General features: G+C 39.0%; 1 protein-coding gene across 1 annotated transcript in view; it reads right to left on the reverse strand.

The window, feature by feature from the left end:
- Positions 1-14,894: 14,894 nt before the first annotated feature.
- ngfra (nerve growth factor receptor a (TNFR superfamily, member 16)) overlaps positions 14,895-26,264 on the reverse strand; it is a 35,419-nt gene continuing 24,049 nt past the window's right edge. Inside the window, exons 4-6 of the mRNA XM_012878829.3 lie at positions 25,467-25,698; positions 22,482-22,687; positions 14,895-16,539 (exon numbers count right to left, since the gene is read on the reverse strand). Of these exons, the coding sequence (XP_012734283.2) occupies positions 16,487-16,539; positions 22,482-22,687; positions 25,467-25,698 (491 nt within the window). The 3' untranslated portion in view covers positions 14,895-16,486. The remainder of the gene's footprint in view (positions 16,540-22,481; positions 22,688-25,466; positions 25,699-26,264) is intronic.

The raw sequence follows: 26,264 nt of genomic DNA on the forward strand, positions 1-26,264 counted from the left end.
GAGGTGCAGGTGGATCTGGTGAAGCCTGATTAGAATGGGGCGGAGCTGCACAGGTGTGTCAAATGGTGAATCAGACCAGCACTAGTGCCAACATCGATATCCTCCCAGTGAGACGAGCCCGGAAAAGCCCCCCTTATCCAGTCCACCACTAACTATAAATATATAGTGGAATCATCTGCAAACATTGAGATGCTTGTCTTATCTAAAACAGATGGAAGATCATTGGTAAAGATTGCGTAAAGGAGCGGCCCAAGACAACTTTCTTGAGGCACGCCATGTTCCACAGCCCCTTACCTTTGAAAAACTGCCATTAACATAAATTAGGGGCGTGCATGTGGCGCAGCGGGTAGCGCGACCCATATACAGAGGCCTTAGTCCTTGACGCTGTCGACCTGGGTTCGAATCCGACCCGTGGTCCTTTGCAGAATGTCTCTCCCCCTCTTCTACCCCCCTTCCTGTCAGCCTACTTTCAGAAAAAGCAAGCCACTAGAGCTGCAAAAAAAAAATAAACTAGTTGTCTTCTATCTAACAAATAACTTCTGTGTTGTCATCAGCAAATAAGAATTGTAACTTTTATAATAATATATTGTGATCAATAGTGTCAAATGCTTTCTGTAAACCTATAAAGATTCCTAATACATGTTTCTTTCTATCTATACAGTTCATGATTTCCCCAATTAACTCCATCAATGCCATTGCAGTTGATCTATTAACCCTAAAAACGTCTTTTAACATATTGTGTTTCTCTATGAATTTATTCAGGCAGGTTATAAACAGTTTTTCTATATTTTCTTCCAAAAACTGACAAAGTAATGAAATTGGCCTGTAAAATGAAAAAGGTTCAAGGGATATGAATACGTTTAAGTGAATAAATCTGTGATGTGCACTTTGCAACTCATGCTGAACCCTTTCATCAACTTGTAAAGATAAATTGAGCCTTCAGCTTCCTGTCAATGTCATGATACTGTGAGAACAAACACCAGCTTCGACAGCAGATATTGCAGGGGGAGGTAAATATTTCAGTGTGCGCAATGTTTCTGTGTGTCACGTGAAATATGTTGTGACTTAACACATGCTGTATTATCTGGCTTTAATTATTTCATGTCTTCTAAGAGATGATAATGCTTAAGTATGCACTTACCATCCTTTAAAGTGTCACTCCCTTATTTTCTTCACAAGCTTGTAATGACAGTTTTTGTGAGCTGCCTTTCTTGGTGAATTATTGGCTTCTTGTTTGTCACCAGAGGCATTTCTACTCTAATTCTTTTCTTTCTCTTTGTGTCACATAAATGACCCAATCTCTGTTTTGTTTACACCTTAACAAAATATCACTTTTCATTTGGCAAACTGAGTTTTCATAGAAGTTAGGCTGATGCAGCCTGCAGTGCAGAGCTGGTTTTATTTTACTTCTACCTCCACCAATTGTAATGTTGAAAAAGAAAAAAACAATAATCATTCATTTCTATCTTGATATGAAGTGACAGGGAACCTATGGATGTTGGTAAACTAAATCTGACGAGTCACACATTGAGGGGCCGTTAGTCGCCTTTGATGCTGGGGGGAAAAAAGGAAACCACATTAGGCATGAGTCCCTTTATGGACGTTTCTAATCAGAATCAGAATCACACATACTGTAATAATCCCAGAGGGAAATTGCTTTTGTTACACGCTCCAGATATTCAGATATACAAACAATTGTATATATATATATGTATGTATGTATATATGTATATGTATATATATATATATATATATATATATATATATATATATATATATATGTGTGTGTGTGTATGTATGTATATATATATATATATATATATATATATATATATATATATATATATATATATATATATATATTGATCTATATATAACTATAGATCAAATAAAGTGATAAAATTAAATTACAATTAAAAAATAGAGCTGTGAAGGGAAAAACACATTCATGAGAATATTCTCTTAATCTATTGTAATTAATTGTAAAACAGAAAAGACAGTCAACTTGCTTATCTTTTCAATTGTTTCTGTATGTCATTGTAAGTTAAAGGCACACATGCCTAAATGTGTGTTTGATTCATGTTGTTTTTACAAAACAAAAAGAAGATAAATGTGTTGCTGCTCAGCTGAGAGAGTCTGATTTCTAGACAAAGACAACAAAGTGTTGTTCTATTATATTCTTTTTTTTTTCTACAGATGAAACACATTAGAAGTCCCACAGCAACAAGTGCAGTGTAATAAATCGCAATAAGTCTGACGGATATGGGTTCGCTGTAGGGTGTGTCTCACTCAACTTATCCGGCAGAATGAGGTGTTAGAAAATGAGGCTCCCACAGCTGGTTTCCTTCTTTCATACTTCAGTTTCTTATCATTTTCCATCTACAGCTCTGTCGGTTTGAATCGTGCTCTTCATTAATTCTGCTGTCTTTATTCATAAAATCCCCCTCGTGTGATTGCAGGCAGACAGAAGAGTCCTAGCTGGATTATTTTATGTGCTTATGTGTTAACTGCTGCTGTGCTGAATGGCTTCCTCATGCGCCCCATACATGGTGCAGAGCTGGTATTTGTGGCCTGCTGCCAGCTCTCACACGTAGATTCCTCATCCAGCAGCAACTTGGGGGGGAAAAAAACCGATAACATCAGAGAGATAGCTGCAGAAACGGGTCCTTTCCTTGTTTTGATTGCAGCTGATTGTGTTGCACGTTGTATATTTGTCCCGATGTTTTGTATGTTTATCAGTAAGTCATTTCAACATGAAATCAAACAGAATCTAGATTGAGAGTCTGGTTATGCATGCTCACACATTGCCTCCATCCCGCCTAAAAATATCCCACTTCTCAATGTCAGCCCACATTGCTTACAAATGAAGGCTGCTGTCCAAAACGTTTTGCGCACATGTGTTTTAACGTTTCAGCATTCAGGTTGTTTCCAACTTTCTCAAGAATTGTCAGCTGCTTAGGCAACAAGTAACTCTTCTTGTTTAAAAAGTGCAATTTTTCTAATAAGTCCCACCCTTTAAAAACTTTAGTATCATGATCTGGGGTCCCTTTTCGGTGCATGTTGCTACATAAAAATCATGGGTACACAGTGCAAACATTTGTTCCTAACGTGACTAACTGTCTGTGGCACACACATCAGTATTCGGTATATACATTGTGACAAAGAAGGCAATACTCCCAAGTAATTACCACCCATCCAGAAGAGGGTGTGCACATCTGTATTGTTTTTGCTAAGTGCCACACATAAAAAATAGTCTGAAGATGCTGTCTAAAGCAGTCTGCGCCAAAGGAATGTGAGAATGGCTGCGAGCGATGACACAGAGGAGTCTGAAGACATGCCGTCTGGTGTTTCAATATCATTGTAAAAGTGTTTCATGTTCACACCGATCTGCAGAAGTAGTGGAGAGTGAGTGCTGGATGTATAGAAAGCAAAGTCTGTCACAGTTAATGCAATTCCATATGAAACACACCCCTCCAAAGCACGAGAATGACAAGACGGACAAGCTTAAAGACCTACTGGCTTGTTTTTATTAATACAAGTGAAACTTTCATGGGTTTTGGAGCTGGACAAAAGTGCAGATAAGAGTTCGGGAGTCGCATGTTGATATTTAGAGATAAGTTTAATAAAGAAACACGGCTTACAGGATGACAGTACAGGAACAAGGAACATGGCAAGATGACCATAACTGTGTAGAGAGATGGATGAAGACGGAGGACCTGACAATTGGTAATGGCTGAGCGGACAATATGTATAATAGGGAAAACGAGAGCAGTGGCAGGTGGCACTAATTACAAATGGGTGACACGAATGAGATATAATTAACGGTGGGAAAGGAGGCCAGAGAACTAGCAGAAGAAAGGCTAGGGATGAACAGTATTAAAGAGTAGCATAAACAGACTGCAGGATCCCCAGAGCTACTATAAGTAATCACACCCCTGGTAATCCTGACAGAAACACTAGATTTCTACTGGCTCCAGGCTGTAGTGGAGAACTATAGAAATGTAGAATACAAACTAAAATGTAATGTTGTGGAAGGAAAAGAAAGCAAAATATCAACTTAAAAATGTTAAATAATAATAAATAATGAGACTTCATTTGATTAAAATGAACATTTAGCTTTTGACTTAATTAACCTTTTAAACAAGATGAAAACATTTTTTTTTTACATTTATGCCAACATCCCAGGAAAAAATAAACAGCTTTACTACGCATTAATGTAGTGTGGATCCCCCGGTCATTACCAAACCGAAGAAAAGAATGCTACCAATTCTATCTTTTCCTGTTGTAGCAAACCTATCCCAAATATTGATTCTAAAATCAAGGTTTGTTATATATAAGTATGTAAAACTTTATATAAAGTGCTTTTCAAACACATAACGTGTTGTAATTACAAAAACTTAAAACAATAAAGAGACATACATTGAAATGGTTCATTAAAAGCAAAATATGTATTGGTACTCTAATAATGTACTACACCCCATGTGAATTTAAATTTAAATCTTCCTAGGGTGTTCTACACCCATATACTTCTTTTACTGAGAAAACTCTCAATGCTACTTTTATCTAAACCTGAGAAATATTTCACCCTAAATTGTAGATCGGCTTTGGATTTCAGGAACTGTTTGCTTTTAAAATAGATCAGATTTGTTGTATTATTGTACAAATTTCAGTGCAGAATGTGCCGACAATGCCACGATGCTGTCTAAGGTTCAATGTGATTCCATCATTGTGTGTCTATGATACATGGTTTGCAATGAACATTCATTTGTTTGGATCACTGATAAACAGCACTTTAAGTGAAACTGTCTTTAAGTGAAGCTGGTTTTGATTTGACTTTAGAAGCTGTTACTCAGTATTAAATATATTGGCGTTGCCCAAAATACATTTTCAGATTGTTGATGCAAAGGCATGATTTCTTTTCCTTTTATCCTTTAAGGCTTTCATCTGCCACTCCAAAATCTTGATTCATTGTGACAAAACCATGTTTTGATTTTTGTCTCTTCCAGCTGATCAAATAAAGATTCTAGTCTGTCTGTGAATCCATCCCGGTCTGTTGGTTGCACTCAGGACCTCATATGTAAATCAGTCAGAAAGGGGTAAAAATGTTCAACACCAAAAACTATGCTGCTTTTCCCACAAAGTCAAGAAACACTGCTGGATGAACAGTTGTGCTGTACGTGGTATTTCTTTGCATCATGCCAATTAGTGTCTGTGAAGCAGTTATCGATGACGATAAATTGGATACAGAGAGAGAGCCTCCTGGACCTCAAGAGGTTTAAGTGGTGATAAAATTGTAGTGAACCACAGTCCTGGCCCTTTAGACAGTCACATATGGTTCTGCTTTTAACTGTGGTTTGGCTGCGGCTCCATCACTTCATACTTTCTGGTTTCAGAGTTTTATTTTTATTTGCTTGAAACACTTTTTTGTTTTTGTGCAAAAGAGAACTTCTTAAGTCCAAAATCAGACTTTTGAGACTTGTGAACTTGAAATGTTGAGATATGGGTTATCCTTTGTAATTATTATATTTTAGGTGGCTTTCAATAGCACTGCAGTATAGTTAATGATTTCTTATATCAGAAACCAGTTGGGTTGTTTGTGTTGTTACATACTGCAAAAAAAAAAACCTTTAAAAAGTACATGATAAGTCTTTCCTGTAAAAAAAATTTGCAACATGAATGACACTGTTAAGTATACATAGCAGCTATGAAACCGCCACCAGTATATTTGTGTAGTTTAGCTTAGTGTTGCTCTCTGGAGATATTTTCATACATTACTTTCTTACGTAATGGACAAAGCCCCACAAAAGGCCATTATCGTTGGTTAATTTTATTAGTCTATTTAATTTTCTCAGACTTGCAATTAATTTATACATTCTGTATATGTTGTGATGTGGTCAAAAAAAGAGCATAGACCAAAGAGCATAGACTCACTGATGTCAAAACAGAAACATTACAGCGAGGCTATGGAAAAACAGGCAGCATAATGGAGCAACAAACATGGCAAAAGAATGATCGATTGATGAACAAAGAGAGCCAATGAGCCTACACACTGAGGCAAGGGTGAAAAATGATAAAAGAACCAGAAGAGCTAATCAGAGGAAATATGGAGCAGCCGAACCCAAATCGAAGCAGAGTAGCTGAGAGAAGGAGACTAATTAATGCACATAGAGCTGAACTGAGACACAAAAAAAGAAACAAACCAAGGTTAAAAATCTAACAGGGATCTTACGGAAATCTACTACTGAGTCCTTCCTCTTCTTCTTATAAACATGAATGCGGTTTGCTTCTTGCGACTCTCAGCCATGTTCAAAGTCTACGGCGAGAGCATTGTAGGTACAATGAATGGCTAACTGCTAAACTAACTGCTAACCTAGGCACTAAGCTAACTGGATACATAAACACTAGAAATGCACAATCAGCAAGCAGAAATTCAGTAACAACGAGCACGCACACTGGCGTTATGTGAACACATCAGAATGATTGGCATGTGGGACAACCTATAGTAAGGCAATTCCCCTGGAACCTGAGGGACAGAGGAAGGTGAGTCTATAACTGCCCTTCAGACCAATCGGAGATTGGTTATAGTTTTTACAGGCCTACAGCACCCACAGAGAACAAATATTTTATCATCCTTTTTGTGAATACATAATGTGTTTACAACTTTCAGGATGGAAGGACGATTTTACCCAATATAACAAAAAGTGTTTCTGAACAGGATTACCAGCTAAAGGTTTAGGAAAACACAGACACAAGAGAAACCCAAACTCATTGAAAGTGTGACAGTATTTACTTTTTTATTCAGACCTTTTCTAGGTGATGCCTAATGCCTGTGAATTCAAAATATTGTTGAGTTATTGTTCTGGAAGAACAATGTACTGCTACTGGCCAAATTTGATTGTGTCTGCAGCTTCTAATTGAGTCTAATTCTGCAAGGTACTCCTGGACAGTCTGGTTCTGCCTGCTTTAGGAGTATTCAGCTACTAATCCAAGAGGTCGTAAAGGAACCCACAACAACTTCTAAAGCAATGGAGCCCTCAGTTATGGTCAGTGTTCGTTATTCAGAGTAGAGAAGAGACTTTGCAAAAACACTATCCATGGGAGAGCTCCATGGCAAAAAAAAAGGCTTTTTTCACATTTCCCGAAAAGATGTTGGTAATCCCCAATTTGTGGAAGATTACATCTGGTATAAACTAACAGCATTTAAAGAAAGAACATCCTGCCAACAGTCAAACACGCAAATCTGTCCAGTAATGCTTGGAAACCATCCAGTGTTTCTGAAGCAAAACAATTCTGCAAAGAAGAGTGGGACAAGCGATGAAAAATAGTTATTCTGCTCCAGCCACTCTGCTTGCGCTGACATTTTCTACACTTGCTTTCTGTTTGCCTGTATTCCTTCACTCTTAACCTCTTATTTCTCAGACACAAACTGACACAAACTACTTTAAATCATTGAAACTCAAGGACACTAACTTTTGAAAAGAGGACCAGACAATGTTTTGAGCAGCTGCTCTTTTCATGGCAGCAAAAGCTAACAGTACACAGTGCTTCAAAACAGCAATGATGAAATCGAAAATGAATTGGCATGAAGTGAACGTGGGAGTAAATACTGTATATGGAAATGTAACCCACCCTAATCATGATTCACAACAGTAATAAAACCGATAGACAGCTAACTAGCACATTACTAATGTAATGAGAGCAAAGCTGACCAACAGGTCTTCCCTGGATCTCTGTCAGCACAAAGCCAAAGGACATATTGCTTCCTTTAGATCTGGAAAGACCACTAAAAGGTTGAAACCTACTCTTTGATGAAACGGCGTGGCCAGCAATGCATATGTAATGAATATTAATCATTATCAAGAAGGAAAGCACACTACTCATCAATTAGAGAAAGATACATCTTTGTCTTTGGAAATTTATTCAAAGGCATAGAGAATTTGAATGTCTCGGTCCCAACGCAGTCAGGAAACAGAGCGAGAGGAAAAGGGCACACTACACTTTTATTAACTTCTGGGTTAGGGTTAACATAGGAAGTGGGACTAGTGCTCATCGAGAAAACAGGAGTGCACGCACTGGCACGATCCAGTTCTTATCTAACACAACTCTCTGTCCTTGCTTGTGAGCTTTTTTCACATGGGAAAGTTATGCAGGTCTTTTCCAGCCCAGGACCATGGAGAAAACAACAGCAGACTGTGGCCACAACATAAGATAAGATCAAACCAACTGAAAGCATGGGAGTTTCACAATAAAGCAGATTTACTCCACTTCTACATGACTCTGACTCCCTGAAGGGCAGCATGTCTTTATAAACCAGCAAGAGGTGTGGGACCAGATTCCGCTCCAAACGGTTTTCTCCTTTACAAAGAGCCAACTACAAGGCCACTGACCTTAAAAGAGGGGGACGGAGCCGTGGATGAGATTAAACACTTCTGCAGAAAGAAAAACACCAAAATACTTAGTTTTCTCTATAATGTGGTGTCTAATATCTCAGAGAAATCATTGATAATCATGGATGACCATCCAAAAATCAACCCTCATCATACATCCTGGAGCCTTTATATTGGGAAGCAACAATTTTTTTATTTTGTTCAATGTCTCAATATAGAGGTGTCTTTCAGTGGATCTCTGCCAACAGTTCTGATGTCCTGTCAACATGGTTCTGATGCCTCTCCACATTTCACGTGGGTTGTTGCTGTTTAAGTGGTCCTCGATGCGTTGCTTGTTCCTGTGCTTTTCCTTCTGGATGCCTTTTTTAAGTTCGCTTCTAGCCCTGCTGTAGGCTAGTCTGTCTCCAGATCTGAACGCTGCATCCTGGGCCTTCAGCAGGGACCGCACCGAGCTGTCCACCCATGGATTCTGGTCAGGAAACACTCTGATTGTCTTAGTGGGTACGACAGCATCAGAACAGAAGTGGATATAGACAGCACAGATGATGTGTAGCGTTCTAAGTCAGCGTCCACTTTAAACACTTCCCAGTCTGTGTTTTCAAAACAGTCCTAGAGCTGAGTAGGTCTCCTCAGTCCAAACATGAATGGTTTTGATCCCAGGTCTGGTTCTGATTCTCTGCATGTTGGGTTAATTGTTTTTTCTGAATGTTCCTTAGGTGTGCGTGTTTTCATACAAGGTTGTGCCGGGTGTCCAGGATGTGCACTTCCTCTCTCAAATTGACCACTGAAGATAGTCACCTGCCCTCATAGCCATTAAAATGTTGGTATAAATGAATGGATTAAACTCAAAATATTGCAACAAAAATAGAAAACCCTAACTAAAAAGTACTCGTTGAGGTAGTCAAATATGATATTAAAGCTAGCTAAAATATCTAAAGAATTGTTTTTACAGTGCAAAAAATGAACTAAAATAAGTCTAACTTTTTTGAAATTAGTGTATTTATCCAGGTTTGAGCAGGTAAAAAAGATGATCTGCCAATGGAATGAGTATTTTGACCCATAGAATAAGATAATTAGATATCCTGCACTTGAAATAAGATGATGGAGACGAATTGTTCCTATTTTTAGTGCAGAAATCTTGTTCCATTGGCAGATCATCTTATTTTCCTGCTCAACTCAAGGACAAATTCACTCATTTCAGGAAAATGTTACTGATTTTTAGTTCAGATTTTGCAGTGTACACCGAGCTCCAAAGCCATTGCTGATTTTGTAACATTTTTCAGGTCACAGCTGTCACGATTTGGGGTTTTCTTTTTGTTTTTGGGCTGTTTTAGTGTTCATCTCCACTCCATGCTCCTCTCCTCCCAGCTACCAGCCCCTTAATTAGCTCCACCTGCTGCTGCAGTTAATCAGTCCCAACTCTGCTCACCTGTCACCCTGTCTTTATTTACCTGCCTCACTCATCCGCTGCTTGCCAGAACGTCTCATCTTCTACCACTGCATGCATGTATTTATCCTCTTATCTGCGCTTTGCTTGTTTGTAACCTGGACCTGCCCACCCTGGTCAGCCATTCCTATCTACCCGCCTTCCATGTCACCTTCTCTCTTTTAAAACAAGCATTTTAAAGCAACCTCTGTGTCGGCTAGAATCTTGGGTTCTCCACGTACAACCTTAACAATAGCAGAAAAAAAAAATAAACATCAAAATTAGTTATTGCTAACTGGAATAGGTTTTAAAAACTTGGCTAAATCTGACTGATCAAACAGACAATTGCTGTTGACTCCAAAGGAAGATGGTAGAAGAATCTTTAGGTAGAGCTGAAAAACAAATATTTTTGGTTCTAAATGGTTTTGAAATGGTGCAAAATTATAATTATTAATCATTTTAAAATAAGGATTTCATTGCAATAAATGGATGACATCTATGAAAGTACAGCTACTGGATCAGAAGCACATTGTTCATAGTTCAGCTGTGTAAACACTTTGTCAACTAAAAGTGTGCTCTAATATGCATTATTAACACTTTCTGGGTGATTTACAATGATATTGCAATAATTGTAAAGTAAATCTTCCAGATGAACTATTACCCACAAGGCCAAATGTTTTTCTGTTTAAACCCTTTAGATGCTGAATTCATTTACAATAAATAGTCCGATCTGATCTTTAAAAGAATTGAATAGAATAGAAATTACCTTTTACTGTCTCTAAGTGGGAAAGTTGCTGAGTCCCAGCAGCAAATGCATGTAGATCAAGGTAAAAATATGAATGAATAACAAAGAATAACCGTAACTTTGCAATAAGGGCACAAGTATTTGTAACTGTAAAATAAATGTTGTACCATTATTAGTTCATAAAAATAGTTTAATTGAAAAAAATTAATAAGTGTGCAACTGAGTAATGTGATTTTAATAAATTTGTTAAACATAAGGATATTTGCATAAAAAAACAACAGACAATTTCAAGAATGAGGTTGTTTGGTAGTCATAAAGTCCAACACCTGTGGGGAGGAAGGATCTATGATAACACTCCTTTGTGCGTCAAGGATGAGATGAATATGTTGTGTGGTCTGGTAGTTTGAGGCATTAGCTCAATCTGTGAAGGGTTAATGCACCAGAGTGTTTGGGCAAAACATCATCACAGCCTGGTTGTGGTGATAAAACTATATTGAGCACATATGTAAGGAACATAAACTGTCAAATCCAAGATCTCCAACACATCTAAGCCTTTAGGCTAAAGACAACCAGCAGAGATAAATCCCTTTGTACATTTGTGATTATTATAAAATTATAAAAATTTTCCAGTTCATGCAGCCAGACAAAAAAAATACTGCTGTGCCTGATTATTGTTGGGGGGGTTCTGCTATCTGCAGCACAGACAAATTTTGGACAGAATTTCGAAAAGCGTGCAGACCTTCAAGGCCATTATGCATCACTTTGTGTCAGAACTGCACAGCTCTGCATCAAACCAGTGCAGTACCTGGAAGCTACTTTCACTCCTAAACTGTATGGGAGCAGACAGGCTAGGCTCAGTTTCACCTTCGCTTTGGCCTGACAATGTTGCAAAATACAGATTACAAAACGTAACGTCAAATTTATTTGTGCGTTTGAACATAAACAATCACGCATTAGTAAAAAAAAAAAAAAAAAAAACTAGACAAGTAGTGCAATTAAATCTTGTTTTTTTTATTGTGGTTTTATTCATGTTCACTTGACTTGCACACATTTCTGTTACTTGTCCCCCATTTTAAAACATGTTGTTCTAATTTGTATCAATTCTAAGAAATTCACATCTACACAATGCATTTTACATTAGTAGGTAACTACATATGACATTCAGCTTTTTGAGGGGAATCAGGTCCTGATGTGTCTGTATCAAGTAATATAATCACAGAGAATCACAGTGAGCCTCCCCACAGACATCACTATGCTGCAGATTACATGTCCTGACGCCTCTAAAATGGAGGTACATGATAACACTACTGTAAATGCCATTAAATCTGCACAGTAGCACTTATTTCTAATGACAAATAGCCTTATGAGATTTTTAAAAGGAAATTACCTGGTGGCATGTTAATGTTTTCCAAAATGCTACATGATCCTACTAATCATATCATATTAACGTACAGTATGTGATCGTTGGCAACCTGGTTGTACTGTAAGTCTCTATAATGGTGCCAAGTTTTTTACAGTTTTCTTGAGTCTCCAAGGCTCCGTATTTGTGACTTCAATTCACGAAAATCCTTCACTATTATTCAAAATGTAAAACAATGCACATGAAAACATAAGTGGAAAAAAAATGCAACAAAACAAGGAATATAGTTAAAAAAAAGGCAAAACACTGGACACTGTACACAGGCACTTGAACTGTGGTGCACTCTTTGAGTGCAATCATATTATATCGAATAAGTGCTACTAAACAATGTCACCTGGGAGAAAAAAAACACTCATTCCAAAATCGTGGTACTCTTAATAGCAAAAAACAAACTGAAAATGTAAGGAGCAAAACGATTCATACTAACAGAAGCAGGACTAACATAAAAGCTATTCCTTTGAACTTGTCTTGCATATTTTTCTGTTTATATCCGGGCTTCGCAATCTCACAAAGTCTCTCACTTCACAAGTTGTTGGAGAAAGGGAATACGTCAGCTTCGGGGGGGGTGCACTGCTGGAGGGCTGATTGGACCTCGGGGGGGAGATGGAGCTGAGGTGAATGTGTGTCGAGGTTTTCTTTCTCCTTTAAAATCAACTCTCTGGTCACTCACACGAACTGCAGCAAAAATCTGCTTTAATGTCAGCACCACAACCAGGATCAGGATGAATCACGTCGGCTCTCAATAGAGGAGTGAATCATACACTTCTCTGCGTGTGTGTGTGGTCACGTGTTCAAAGCGACATCTGCTACGGAGCTGCAAACGACAGCCGACGTTTGTTGGCCTTCATTTATTACGCTGCAGTGATTCATGAATCAAAAGTGAGGAGACCAGGAAGTTTAATTATCTCGGGGTGTTTGTGACCATGTGATGGATCCGTGCAGCGCCACACAGGATGTAATGACTCATTTTCACAGTTTTCTTCCCTCCGCGAGAGATTTCATATCTATCACTAAACTCTCCGAGCGCCGCTAACAAGCAAAAAAACATCTTTCGCTGCTTCAAAGTTTTTTTTTTTTGTCTGTGTTCACACTTTTGCTGAGATTAAAATGACAAGGCTGGTACCTCGCGGATAATGTTGGTGAAAATGACTCTCGGAGCAAAACGAGTCACAGTTCTTTTGAGTTTCTGTTAAAAATGACGACAAATATGTACGTCAGTTTTAGAGATCCTATTAAATGTATTGATTAATTCCTGTTTTTTGACAATGGCCAATCCAGCAACCAATATGTTACACATAATGAGGCGATCGGCACACTCATTCAAGTCTTTGCAACTTATATTCTCACACTATAAAACAAAGGCTTAACATCTTGCTTGCCTAAAAATACCAGGTCTATAGACAAGCACACGTCCTTATGATACATATAGGTTAGCTGAAACCTGCTCTTCCTACTGACATAGAAAACAACATAAAAATGACTGTGACTTGTTCAGTTTAGCAAGCTATAACGTTTTTGTTTTTAGGAAAGTCAGTGTTAATAATGTTAGTTTTAAGAGACCTTGTATATTTTCTAAATAAATATGCATCAGTGCTACAGGGTCTAGGTAGGGCAATGCAATGTTGTTTGTGAGCTTTGCACACTATAACTATAGTGCTGTGTAAAGGCATTTGTCCCCTTACAGATATCTTTATTGCATTTCTCTCACCCTCATCTGTAAATGCAAATTAAAGACCTTTTTATTTGTTATGTCTGAGCGATTCTAACTGAGTCCAAAGGGTTGGGAATGATCAGGGCTGGTGCTGGATAGTGAAAATTACCCACTGGAAAAAAATAGAAGAAATCCCAACTGGGGCCAATACTTTTTCAGAACACTAAGACAGCGTTTACTGTTAAAACTGGACAATTTGTTGTTTGTGGAGAGGTTACACTACAAAAACTGAACTAAAAATAAGTAATTTTTTCTTGAAATGAATGGATTTATGCTTTATTTGAGCAGGTAAATAAAATAATCTGCCAATGGAATAAGATTTTTGCACTTAAAAAAGGAAGAACTCATCTCCATCACCTTATTTCAAGTGCATTATATCTAACTATCTTATTTTAGGGGTCAAAATACTCATTCCATTGGCAGATAATCTTATTTACCTGCTCAAATCAAGGACAAATGCACTAATTTTGAGAAAATATTACTTATTTTTAGTTCTGTTTTTGCAGTGTATGAGCTGCGGCTTGATAAGAAGACTTTTTAAAAGCCTACAATTCAAGAAAGGGGGATTCACTTTTGCTGTGATTCAAGCAGAAGGTTAGCCAGAGTAAAGACATTTTCAAAATTGCAAATAAATGCATTTTCGTTTCTTTAAAATCACAATTTTTTTCCTTTTGCATCTCTGTCAGCTCCTTACTCTGAGTCAGTTTATTTACCACGATTCATTTTGCAGTCTGTAAGCGTTAACGCCCAATGGATTTGGACCATTAGGATTTTTTTTTTGTGTTTAAAAGGTCATAAATGTTTATGTAAATACAATCTAATTCAAAAAGTGAGAGACAGAACGGCCTATGAAACTGAATTTACATTAACTGCTATGACGTCTTTGGGCCTCCCAAGGTTTTAAGGTGGCAGAGATCCATTTTCCTAAGGGCTTTAGAGACACTAGCTTCACTGTTTATTGAAAATAATACAATTTTCTCCAAACCAAAGGGCTCAACAAAGCGATCTCACTGTAGGTACGATACTGATTGCCTATAATTTTTACAGAAACCAAATTAAGAGACGGCAGTATGTGCTAAAAAAAAATAATATTTGTGCTGAATATTTAGGGTGGTACAAAACCTATTGAAGAAAAATGTGGTTCACTACCCAAAGGTGTATCAAGAATTTGCACTGATCATATCAACAGGATGTAAACAACCAAATCAAGATGCTTATTTCATTTTCCAAATGTCTATATAATCCCAGTCATAACATCGGCGTAAAAGCCGGACAATCTAAGTGCTGTTGAATGCAGTCAAGCTTGGCTACAGTATGTGTCATTTACATGGTATCTAAGCTCACTTTTACAGTTATTGCAAGCAGCAGGAAGGGAGGCCACATAAAAGAGGCTGTCCATAAAAAAAAGACACCACCAAGCCCTAAAAGTAAGCCTGGACTAAGTGCTCAATTTCAACAAGGGGAAAGTAGTAGATGTCAGTGGGTTCTGACTTAGAAAGGGGAAAATACGGTGTTACTCTGAGGCAGGGGGTAAATGAAGCTAAAACCCTGAGGTAATTACTACCTGCCTCCCAGGTAAGCCTTGTGTTGACACTCTGCAGCACAGCTGAGGCTCTATGCCCTCCTGTAGGAGTCAGCATGAGAAGTTGAAAGTGCTGGCTTCCTCTGAGGGGTGTCCCAATTTTCAGCTTGATTGTGGATGGGATTTCTCCTGCAGTTTTTTTTTTTTTTTTTAACCGTCCCAAACTCATTTAAGCACTTTAATTAGCAGCTAGGATCCTTTTTTTTGTTTTTTTTTTTGGCTCCACAAATGCCTCCCACACCCCCGCCCACCCCCTTTCAGAGGACTCATCTGGGTGAGTCAGCAGAGCTCCACAGCGCAGGGAGTTTCCTCTCGCGTTGCACATCCAGACTCTGTAGAGCGACGTGAAGGCAGCCCGCTGATTCAGACGTGTAACTAAAGCCGCGAAACGAAAGCACCGCGCCACAAACATGAGACGGACATTATGAACATGAAGTTGCTGAAATACAATCCCTGGAGGCACTGCGAGAGAGGGAGTTTTACACACAGGAAGAGCTGTCTAATTATTCACACACAAAAAAAAAAAAGGAGTTAATTACTGAATAAGTGAAGTCTCATCAAAACATGAGTCACTGGGAGTCTGTGTAGTTATGCTCGAACAATGACACAAACATTTTGGTAAAAAGAAAAAGAAAGTTGGTCGTTAAACGATACAAGAGGAAGAGATTTGAGAAGAAGCCGAGGGGGAGGGGGGGGGGATGACTCATGGCTCCCCTGCCGATTTTTGTATCGCTGATGCCAACGTGCGTCTAATAGAGTGGATCCTATGGAGAAGGACGGGGGGGATATCTGAGAGTGGGATGCCACTGAGAAAGACGGGAAGGGGAAACCTGTCCTCCAAATAAAGACGAATAAAAAAAAAGCATGAACATGACATGGCAGCTGAACACAGAATTAAAGCGAAACCGAGAGGTTAAAAGGGAAATACAGGTTAAACTGGCAGCTCCTAGTAACTATGTTGCATGTCATTATAGCAGTTCTTGTGTCTGATATTGCCATAGATTTTGTGTCCAGGCGCACTTTATGACAGAGTTTGACTCAACATGCAGGGATGAAGAGTCTCAGACGGTTGCCCCAAGCATACTGGAAGGTCTTGTGTGAGTTTTTCCTGTGGCCACTTGAATTATAAATCAGCGTCTGTTTCTACATTCTCTGCGTGGCACCCCCTTCCTTCTGTTCCTCAACCCTGCCATCTCTTCTTCCTCGTCCTCGTCCTCAGACTTCGGGTGGAGGCGAGTCCGGCTGGGGGCTTCCGTCCACCCTCACCACTGCAAACAGGAAATAAAGAGACATACGTCATGGAAAAGAAATTTCTCAATCGTGCCTTCACAGTTTTATCCCAAAAAGCCGTCTCTTATAAACAAACCCTTCCCTGAAGGGGGGGCCCTGTGGTGTTGTGGATCCATCCGAACCACTTAAACTCAAGCCATTAGCTAGATGTGGACGGGAGACAAATGCTCCATTTTCCCACAAACCTCTTAACCTGTCGTATATTGAGGGGAGCCCAGGAAACGCCTCAGGAATGCAGGGACGATTCTGAGCGGACCCCAAAGTGCCGTGGGTGTTTTCTTTTCTTTATCAATGCATCTTTGTGTCAGGGAAGAGCAACACAACCGAGTTTATCTTTGCAGTTTTATCAACCCCCCCATTTCTCTGTGATCACTCCATGAACCATCCAAGAGAAACGTTTTTAGCACCGATTCAATCATATCTGCACCAAGATTAATAAGCCAGACCTTTTTAGCTTCCTCTTTGCGTCGGCAGCCATTCTGACCAATGATGGCCAAAGTCCAGCACTTTTCCTCCTTCCTGTTTAAACAGGGACCGTGCTGCCGTCATTGGAGACACAACGCAGAATCACTCTGCCACTGCACAACCATCTATGAACCAGGAATGCATACTTTAGGGGCATTATTCAGCGGCCTTGGGGCTGACACTGCACCTGGTTGCAGAGGCGACCGTGATATTAACAGCTACTCAGTTGTCTGTGTTACAAATGTGAAGATTCTGCGGTTTAATCAGGTCTATAACAAATTTACATGACTAAGGGGTAAAAAAAAAAAGTTTTTTTTCTAATACGTACATGTATATGTATGACCTTTATCAAATGAAACTATGTCTAAATGTCTAAATAGTTTGTAGACATTTGCTTTAAATTTGGTATAATTGGGGGTTTTTTGCATCTCAAATTAATTTTAGGTGTTTACGCCAAGCCTAAACTAGTCATTCCAATGCTATAACTCCCTGTATGCAAAAATCAATAAATAAACATTTAGGACTTTGCCTGTGGATTAGACATGCTTTTATTACTATTACAGTAGCATTAAATAAAATGTGTATTTATTTCCATTCATCAGTGCATTATTAATATGTAAATATCTTGTGGTTACCCAGAAAAGGTAGTAGAACATATTTTTCACTGACTGAGATTATTACCACAATATCACAACTGAAAATGGAGAAAATTTGTAAATAATACCAAATTATTGTGTGTATTGCTACCATTTTCCATTATTTAGACAGTATTTTGTCAATCTTACAAATTAATAATTTCATGCTTAATCTTAGACCATGCCATTTAGGTTGGTTTAAGCATAAAGGAAATACTTTAGTCTAAATCCCAGCTGCAAATATATGTATGGCTTTAAGGTTAAGAGTCTGTGGGTAAGTGGGTCTCTGGGAATCATCATAATGTTAGTGTATTCTTCATTTTAACAGAAGTTATGCATATTTTGAAAAGCAACGTCAACGTTTGATAGTACCAAAAATGCATTTTCTCATAAGATTAAACATTATTGGATATATTGTCAAGAATCTGGTCAGGTCTGAGTCCCGCAGAGCAATTTCCTGAACTGTTTGAATAAAGTCCTGCCTCATAAGGTAGGACCTTTCACAATAATTACTGATTTCTAATTATTAGCAATACAATAAATGGAAAATATGCTGAAATTAGTATAGGAATATGAATAAGTATTTCCTGTTGACATTCATTCTGATCCTGTGAGGGAATTGTCATTGAGACAACCTCGTGTTACAGTAGCTTTGAAATGCATAATCACAGATGTGATAGAGATTCTGCTTGTAGATCAGATTCTGAAACTCAACTGCAGGTGTTGAACAATATCCAGTCAGCCCAATTAAAGGTGGATCTAAAATGGACGGTTTTCTCCCTCTGCATTCATTGTAAAGATGTTTTAAACACAGTTTCCGCAGCTTTAACTTCAACACTGTGATGAATTTTTTTTCCAGGACCCTAATGAAATCTAATTTACATTCTAGTCTGGATGCCCAGTTGTGTTACATTTTCGGTCAGTTTTACGGCTTTAACACTAATCTGTACTCTACGTTGTCTATATCGAAATTCTTTCAAATTGTTTTTGAGTGAGCTTTCATTCAGTTTTGTGGAGGTCAAACACGGGACAAGAGAGCACAGTAGAGCATTAGAGCAAGGCTGAGGCTCTTGTTTAAAATTTTAAACACCATCTATATGCATGACTGAGGGTGGGGTGAGGAAGTAAAGGAGGGTGTGAGGGGCAGGGACAGAGGCTGCAGAGATAGATGGTTCTTTGATGAGCTGACAGAAATGAGGCCAAGGACCCTTCATGAAGGATCTCTCACCCTTCACTAGTGACTCATGCAGGGAATGCCCCTTCCTGAAAGTTGTCAGTCACAGTGAGGGACATTTTCCCCTGCTCTATGTTTTTTGCACAAAGCTTATTTGACTTGTGATGAATGGAACTGTTCCCATTTCTTTCACCCAACAGCAAAATATGGTTCGCTGGAATCAGGAAACCCCCATGCGATTATAATAGATTTATAGTGCTAACGCTGTGCCCCGCCCCCTCCCCTATGCCCTATGGATGTTTTAATTGATCCAGTTGGCTGTGGAGGAATCTACAGCCTGCCTCTACATGAGCGTTTCCTATTTATTTTTTTTAAACGCTTTCACACAGACAAGTGGTGCTAAATGCCAATTATCACCTGCTAAACACCGAATCTACATCCGACTTGGAAAGCCGAAGAGACCGAGGCTGGTTCCCATCTCGTAACACCGGCTAATGAGCCAACAAGTTAACGAGGGGACAGGGTTAACCAGTCAGACATTGTTTCAACCAGTGCCAAGCTGATTCTCCACTATAAATTCCTTTCTTTTCTTTTCTTTTTTTTTGCTTCGCTTTGTTCTTGCTGACTGGAAGAAAGGAAGGATGTTTTTAGACCAAACACAAACAGGATGGAGTGGGTTTTATTATTGAAACATTCGTAATGTGTGGTTTAGACATGTGCATTTATCTAGACAGTTCCAACACTCACAAGAAAACATACGCAAAATATAGATAACCTCTATTGGTATCATGTGAGGGCACACCATCCCCTTTGGGGGTGGATAAGTTATAAATTGGTTTGTACTGGAGAGGTGAGCACAGGATATAAGAGCTTGTAAAGTCCTTGTTTCTGCCTCTTTTTGCTCCTGGATCTCGCGTGGTAGAGCAGCCCAGCGCTGGTACCTTGTCATCATGCCTCTGCCTTTTTTCGATTGAAGTGTTAAAGTCTATCTCTGAGTTTAAGTAATCCTTAGGGGGTGCTTATTTTAGTGTGCGCGTTTAAAGGAAATAGATGAACCGGAGGGGAAGTTAATGCACATGATATGGTTGCGCTTATGAACACCATCTTGAATAAAGGAGGATTAGTGTCCATATAAATTTTTATATTGAAGGCACTAAAAGGTATTATGTTACTTTAAGTTGTTGATTCACTTATATCCTATATTACGATTTTTTTTTCTTAAAGGGGCAATATTTCACCACTGGGTGGTGCTTGAGCACTGTCTGTAGACCAAAACAAGACGTGTACCAAGCCACGTCTTTCTCTAACTCGCCCCAGAACTCTGCACTCCTTTCCCCTTCTCCCCCATTGGCTGGTAGGAGCCTATTTGTAAAGGATAAATTCACTGCAGAACAGCATCACCTTTCAGAAGAACATGTCTAGTGAAGAAGTAAGTAACTCATAACTTTTTAATACTGTTGGCATGAGAAAGCTTTGATCTGCTGGTCGTGCTCTCCGCCATTTTGCGCCTGCCGGTGGCATTGTATGGGCAGGGAGTGGGTAAGCCCTGAGTGGCAGCTGTTCACATGCACGTACATGCATACACATGCATATACGTGTACGCACAGCTGCACCGACTATGCAAACCGGAGATTGGAGAACATCACTGAGAGATAGTGTGTAAGGTTTAACCATAGTCCATCTAAAAAGCTACCTTTAGTTCTTTACAAAACAATTTTGTTTGTTCTTTCTGTCTAAAATAATGAAATTTCTCTTATTGCTCCTTTAACCCGTGGGCAAAAACTGTTTCCAGTGGTCAGACTGTCCTTCCTACCTGCTTTTACTGTCCACCCTTATTTCCAGTATAAATCCTCCCGATAGTAAAAGTACTCACTACATCCTTTTATTCTTGCCGATGAACGACCACTCATTCACTCGGCACATTTCTTTTATAAATGCCTTTTCAGTCTTGAAAATAATCCGTAATCTGTCTGCAGCCATGGAGAGTGACGGACTTCAAGGCCGTGCCATTACAGAGGTAACTGCATTACACGTATATGTTAGTGTTTTCCTGTGTCGGCGGGCCTGACTCCAAGGCCCTGCTTGTGTCAGAGAAGTGTGTTTTAAATAATTTATTTGCTTTAAAAAGAACGGGAAGGCAAATTGATATGCTTTCAAGATTTGTACAATTCTGGGTCTAAAATATAATGATTTTTGTCCTTTAAACAAGGGATGTCAAGCAAGGTAGATAACTTTAGCTAAAATGAAATGAAACAAAAACACAGAGATCGGTGGCCTAAAATAGCCAATAAAAGTGCAAATAACTCAATTTAAACAAGAGGTTTAAACCTAATAAACCCGATAGGAAGTAAATTTGTGCAAACGATACACGAATAACTACAAAGAAGTACAAATGACCAAAAAATAATATGAAACAAAACACAGAACAAATGAATCCAAAGCAAAACTAAGGTATGATATGAGAAATGTAACTCAATCAACTTCGGAGATACACAATGTAAAATCAATACACAAGCAGAGAATCTTAAAGGAGCCAAACAACCATGATGAAATGAAACTAAACAGTTCAATGCTGCACTCTGCAATGGTTTTTGCACAAAACAACAACCCCAAGTGTGGTTTGCAGAGAGATAAGTATAGGGGCTTTTACATGCATGTGTTCAGCTCTGCTGCATAATCTCTAATGTGCAAATGGCAGAAAACTAACAAACTACAGTACTGAAAACTTCCTCTCTGTTTATCCCTCTTAATGCACTCCACCAATAGAAGCAAATTGAGTGCATCGTAAATTGCTTTATAATAGATCAGCAAAGTGCATAATGTTGGTTCCATGCCAGAGTTCATTTGCTGAGTTCATCTTACAAAAACCTCTTTCGATTTTGTCTGGCTTGATGGCGAATCGGACCTTAAAATACTTTGTAAGATCCCAGGAGGCAAATATAAACTAGTAAAGACAGATATACATCAGACATTGGCACTATGTACTTGTGTTTATGCATCGTGTCTCATGTACACAGACCAAGACCAAAACTGTTTTAAATATCTGTCAAATCTTGATGGTTGGACTAAAAGAGATCACGTGCCTACAAGGTCTTCTCCCTTATTTTCCTGAAATTCCCCGATAATATTCATCACGCGGAGCTCACCAATCAGCATTTGGCAGACAGATGCATGAATCAGTCCTGCTCCAAGGTGATATATTCTGCGTGACCTTAAGTCCCCCACAGAAACACCTCTCTGCTCAGAAAAAATGGTTCGCAGAACGCTGAGAAAGCCCATACCCCATCTCTGTGGAATATCTTGACGTAATTGATGATGACTTTCTTTGCCATCTTCAACATTACAAAGTAAACAGGGGATGTAGTCACTCCGTGGTGAGCCTAGGTTTCTTTGATGCAATGCCAGGTATTCCGAAGTGAAGTGCCACCTCCAGCGCATTATTCTTTTGGAACACAGCCAAACAACTTCCAGCGTTAGCAGTATCAAGGCAAAGAGAAAAGCGTTCTACAGCCTCGCTGATAAAAGCGTCAGCACACGCTAAGGTGTAAAAACTCTGTTTCAGGGTGTTATTATTAGGCTTTCATCTGAATTACTGAAAATACTGCCTCCTTAATGCTGACGTTTTGGTGCAAACATGAAAGCTTACCTATTTGCTCTTGTGTATGTGAGCGTGATGGCTGGGGCTGGGCTTCAGCCTGCGCGTGCTGCTGCTGCTGCTGCTCCTGCAGACTCTGAGTGTCTACTGAGATGCCGCTGTCGCTGTGCAGCTTCTCTCCCTCTGGCGTTACCATCTGGTTGTTTGTAGCGGCACGGTTATTAGCTGCTTGCTTGTTTTGCTTGCAGCTATTCCACCTGTGAATGAATAGAAAACAAGATAGCACTTAATTCATTATGAAATTTGATTAAGGTCCTTTTAAGCTGTCTAGATCAGTAATCTTTGTTTTTTTTTCAGCTTTACAAATAAACTTTTCATGGGCATGAAATGTATTTTAAATGCAATTTATCATTGTAAAAATAAGCATTTTGCATGATTTAGATATACCTTTAAAGGAGCAATAACTCTGTTATAGAGACATCTATAGGCACAGCAAGTTCAGTGTATATCTAGTTATTTTTTGGCCTCAATGTCAATACAACATCCTTTTAAGGCATAAATCTACATCGTCATTTAAAAAAGTAGTGATTAAAGATACTTAAATACTAACTTAAGAATGATTTATCTCTGCACTCTGGGAGATATCGACCATCAGCTATGTGTGTCAGAAAATGCATTGGTTGTAAGAACACAGAGTATAACTTGCACTTTCACAAACAACACAGATGTTGTTGTTGTTTTTTTTTTTTTGGGGGGGGGGGGTTAAACTAATTTCAGGTTATTTGTCATGAAACAGCAACTGCCTTTGCTTTTTTGTCACTGTCATCACTTTCCTCAGAGACACTGTTCAGCTCATTCGAGGGGAGGGGGAACTCAAGGCGTTCCCTGGCCAGGTGGGGCGTAAAGGCTTTCCAGTGTGGTCTAAACTTCAGATGGAGTTGCCTGGAAAACCTCCAGTGGTAGGCGTAAAGCAGGCATCAGATGAGTTAACCAACTCAACTGACTCCCGTCGATGCAGAGGATCGGTGGCTCGGCTCCGAGCCGGCCTACTGCTGATAAAGCTCTTTACCTTTGCTCTACGAAAGAGCCTGCCCAACCAAAGGAAGATCAGTTCAGACACTCATAGTCTACAAAAAAGCTTGTTATCAATTTGTTGTCACTGAGGTGATGCCAGTAACCAAAATTATCTGAAAATCTTTATACATAAATGTAATATTGTAATTTGTTGATCCCTTTCAACGTGGCATCAAAATGATTCATACATACAAAGTTTAAAGTTTCAATTCAGAATATTTTCACGTTTTATCTAAGACTTAATGAAAACTACAATCATATAACTTTTACAGTGTATTACTAAACTTAAGCAGCTCTCTGCAGTTACTTGTGTTAACTGTTTTTTTTAAATCGGTTAGGGTTATGGTTAGTGCAGTTAACGCCTCTGCTTTTAAATGACTATCTGTCAACCTCACAGAGTTTTTAGTTTGTCTGTGACAAAGGGTGCACATGGAGCAGATGTATATGGCACTTAAATTTCCCTTGGTTGGCATGTTTGAAACAATCAATGCATCTAATCAGCTTGTTTACTAGCTTTGAATGGGCTTCAACCTGAATATGTATTCGTCTTATGGCTGGATCGATTGTGTAGCTCCACGTCTGCGGTAATCTGCGATCTCTGAGATGTATTCATTTTTTTCCCTTCCTTTAAAAAGGACAGTCTGTAACTAATCTGGCTTTTAATTTGCAAAAAAATTAAGTATTGCTGTTATAAATACATATTCTGGCAAAGTCTAATAACATTAAATTAAAAATCAAACCGTTCTCATAACTAAGAATTAGTAGTTTATAAATGCATGGGGCCTGGTGCCTCCCATTGGTGCCACCCAATGGGAGGCGCCAGGTTGCGTCACTATTTCTGATTTCAGCATGAAAGGAGACAAACTTGTCAGCCATACGCGTTATCCCTATCTCTCTTCTATATGAAGAGGTGCTGTCAGCGGAGTGTAAACAAGCAAAGACGATCGTAGATTGTTCTATTCACTGTTTTCTGTTGAAATGGAGGACCATCCGTAGTCTTTGCTCAGAGAGAGGAAACAGAAATTAACCAAGAAAAGAAAAATAAGTAATAACCGGGAGAAAACAAGAGTCTATATCGGCGCAGCTATGGAGTGCTGACAATTCATGAGGGAGGGGGGATTTAAAATGGATGCAGTGGTTGCAGGCTTTCTGCTGGACAGGTAAATTAATTCAATATAACAGTGAAATTTATTTTGGCTTTATGTTAGAAACAGGGCAGTGTGGCCCAGATGAAACTACTCTGTCCTTCCGGCAGAGACAGCTTGTTTGTTCGTTTTGTTGTCTCCATTTCATCTCAGGGAGTATGTGTTTATGCGGAGGGATATCAGCCAACCCGTTCACACAGCAGAAGCTTGTCTCTTTACTCGTGTTTATAGTGGCTTATATTAGACAGCAAAAAAGCGACTGCATTTTCAGAAACGAGCCAAAAAAAAACGTGACTCACAGAAAAGCAACATTAGAAAAAAACAAGCAGACAAGCAGTGCCAAAAAACATTTCACACGATGACTGTAACTATTAGCTATTAGCAGTAGCCTGGTACCAAATACATGGAGGACATGTTTACATTGTCACATTTATGACATTCTGTTGTAGTTAACTGGTGCTTAAAGGCGAGATTATTTGTAATTTATTTAGCACGCCACTACATGGTGCGCCAGTGTGTAAATCTAACACAATGGGGCTTTAAAAAGAAAAACTTAATTAGGGTTCATTAAAAAAAAAAAAAAACAGTTCAAAGCCAATCCAGCCACAGTAAAATTCAAATATTTCAACACTTTACAGGTTTTTTTTACTCAATATATCCTGGGGTGACATCTGTGGTAATATGCGGATGCCCTTGAGGACTACCATACAATACTTTCCATCACTGTACACCCTTTTTGTCATAGATAATTTAGTTCCTATGGTGCCAAAATTCAATTTTGTCACAGTTATTCAGTTTAGAAAAGCTTTTCACTGACCTCTTAAACACAATGTACGCCACCAGGCCGACCACCACAGCAGCCAGGATCGAGCAGTAAATCGGGATGAGGTTTTCGTTGAGGCCGCGGCCAAGAAAGTGTGGAGCACCGCCACTAGGCGTGGTTGTTTCTCCGTTTGGCAACGGGCTGTTCGAGCCATCCAGCATGGGGTAATCAGGGACGGACGATACAAATGGATCGTAGGTAGTAGTGTCTGTCGGAAGGTTTGGATCTGTATGAAACAAAACACATTGAAAAGGGTTGATCAGATTTCAAGGACATCCAATTAGTGCAAGTGGATCATATGCAGTGAGACCTATTGTAAAGATGTATAAAATACCTCAAAATGAATTAATCTTTTATAATTGTACCACAGTGTGACGCAAACATGACCAATCATTGACCACAAATGTAACTGAATCCATAGGCTTTGTTTAAATTAGATAGTTTGAACACAAACATAAATATGTGGAAAAGCATCTCATGCTCATTGTTAAGCATGGAAAGGGATCTGTGATGCTGTGGGTCTGTTTCCCTCACAAAGGCGTTGGGAACCTTGTTAAAGTTCAAGGCTTCACGCCATCTTTGAAGTACCAGAATGCTTTGAATAAAACTCTAGTGTCCTTTAGTAGAAACCTGAAAATCGGTCGTCATTAAGGAGAGCAACTTTATAGGGATCCAAAACATACGGTTAAATCAACAAGCACGTGGTTCACCTGACCAAAAGTCAACCTTCATATATGATTATCTGAATCCCTTCACCTAAATCCTGTGGAAAGCCTGTGCTGTCAGCTGAAG

Source organism: Fundulus heteroclitus, chromosome 16, assembly GCF_011125445.2.
Source record: "Fundulus heteroclitus isolate FHET01 chromosome 16, MU-UCD_Fhet_4.1, whole genome shotgun sequence".
NCBI classification, from domain to species: domain Eukaryota; kingdom Metazoa; phylum Chordata; class Actinopteri; order Cyprinodontiformes; family Fundulidae; genus Fundulus; species Fundulus heteroclitus.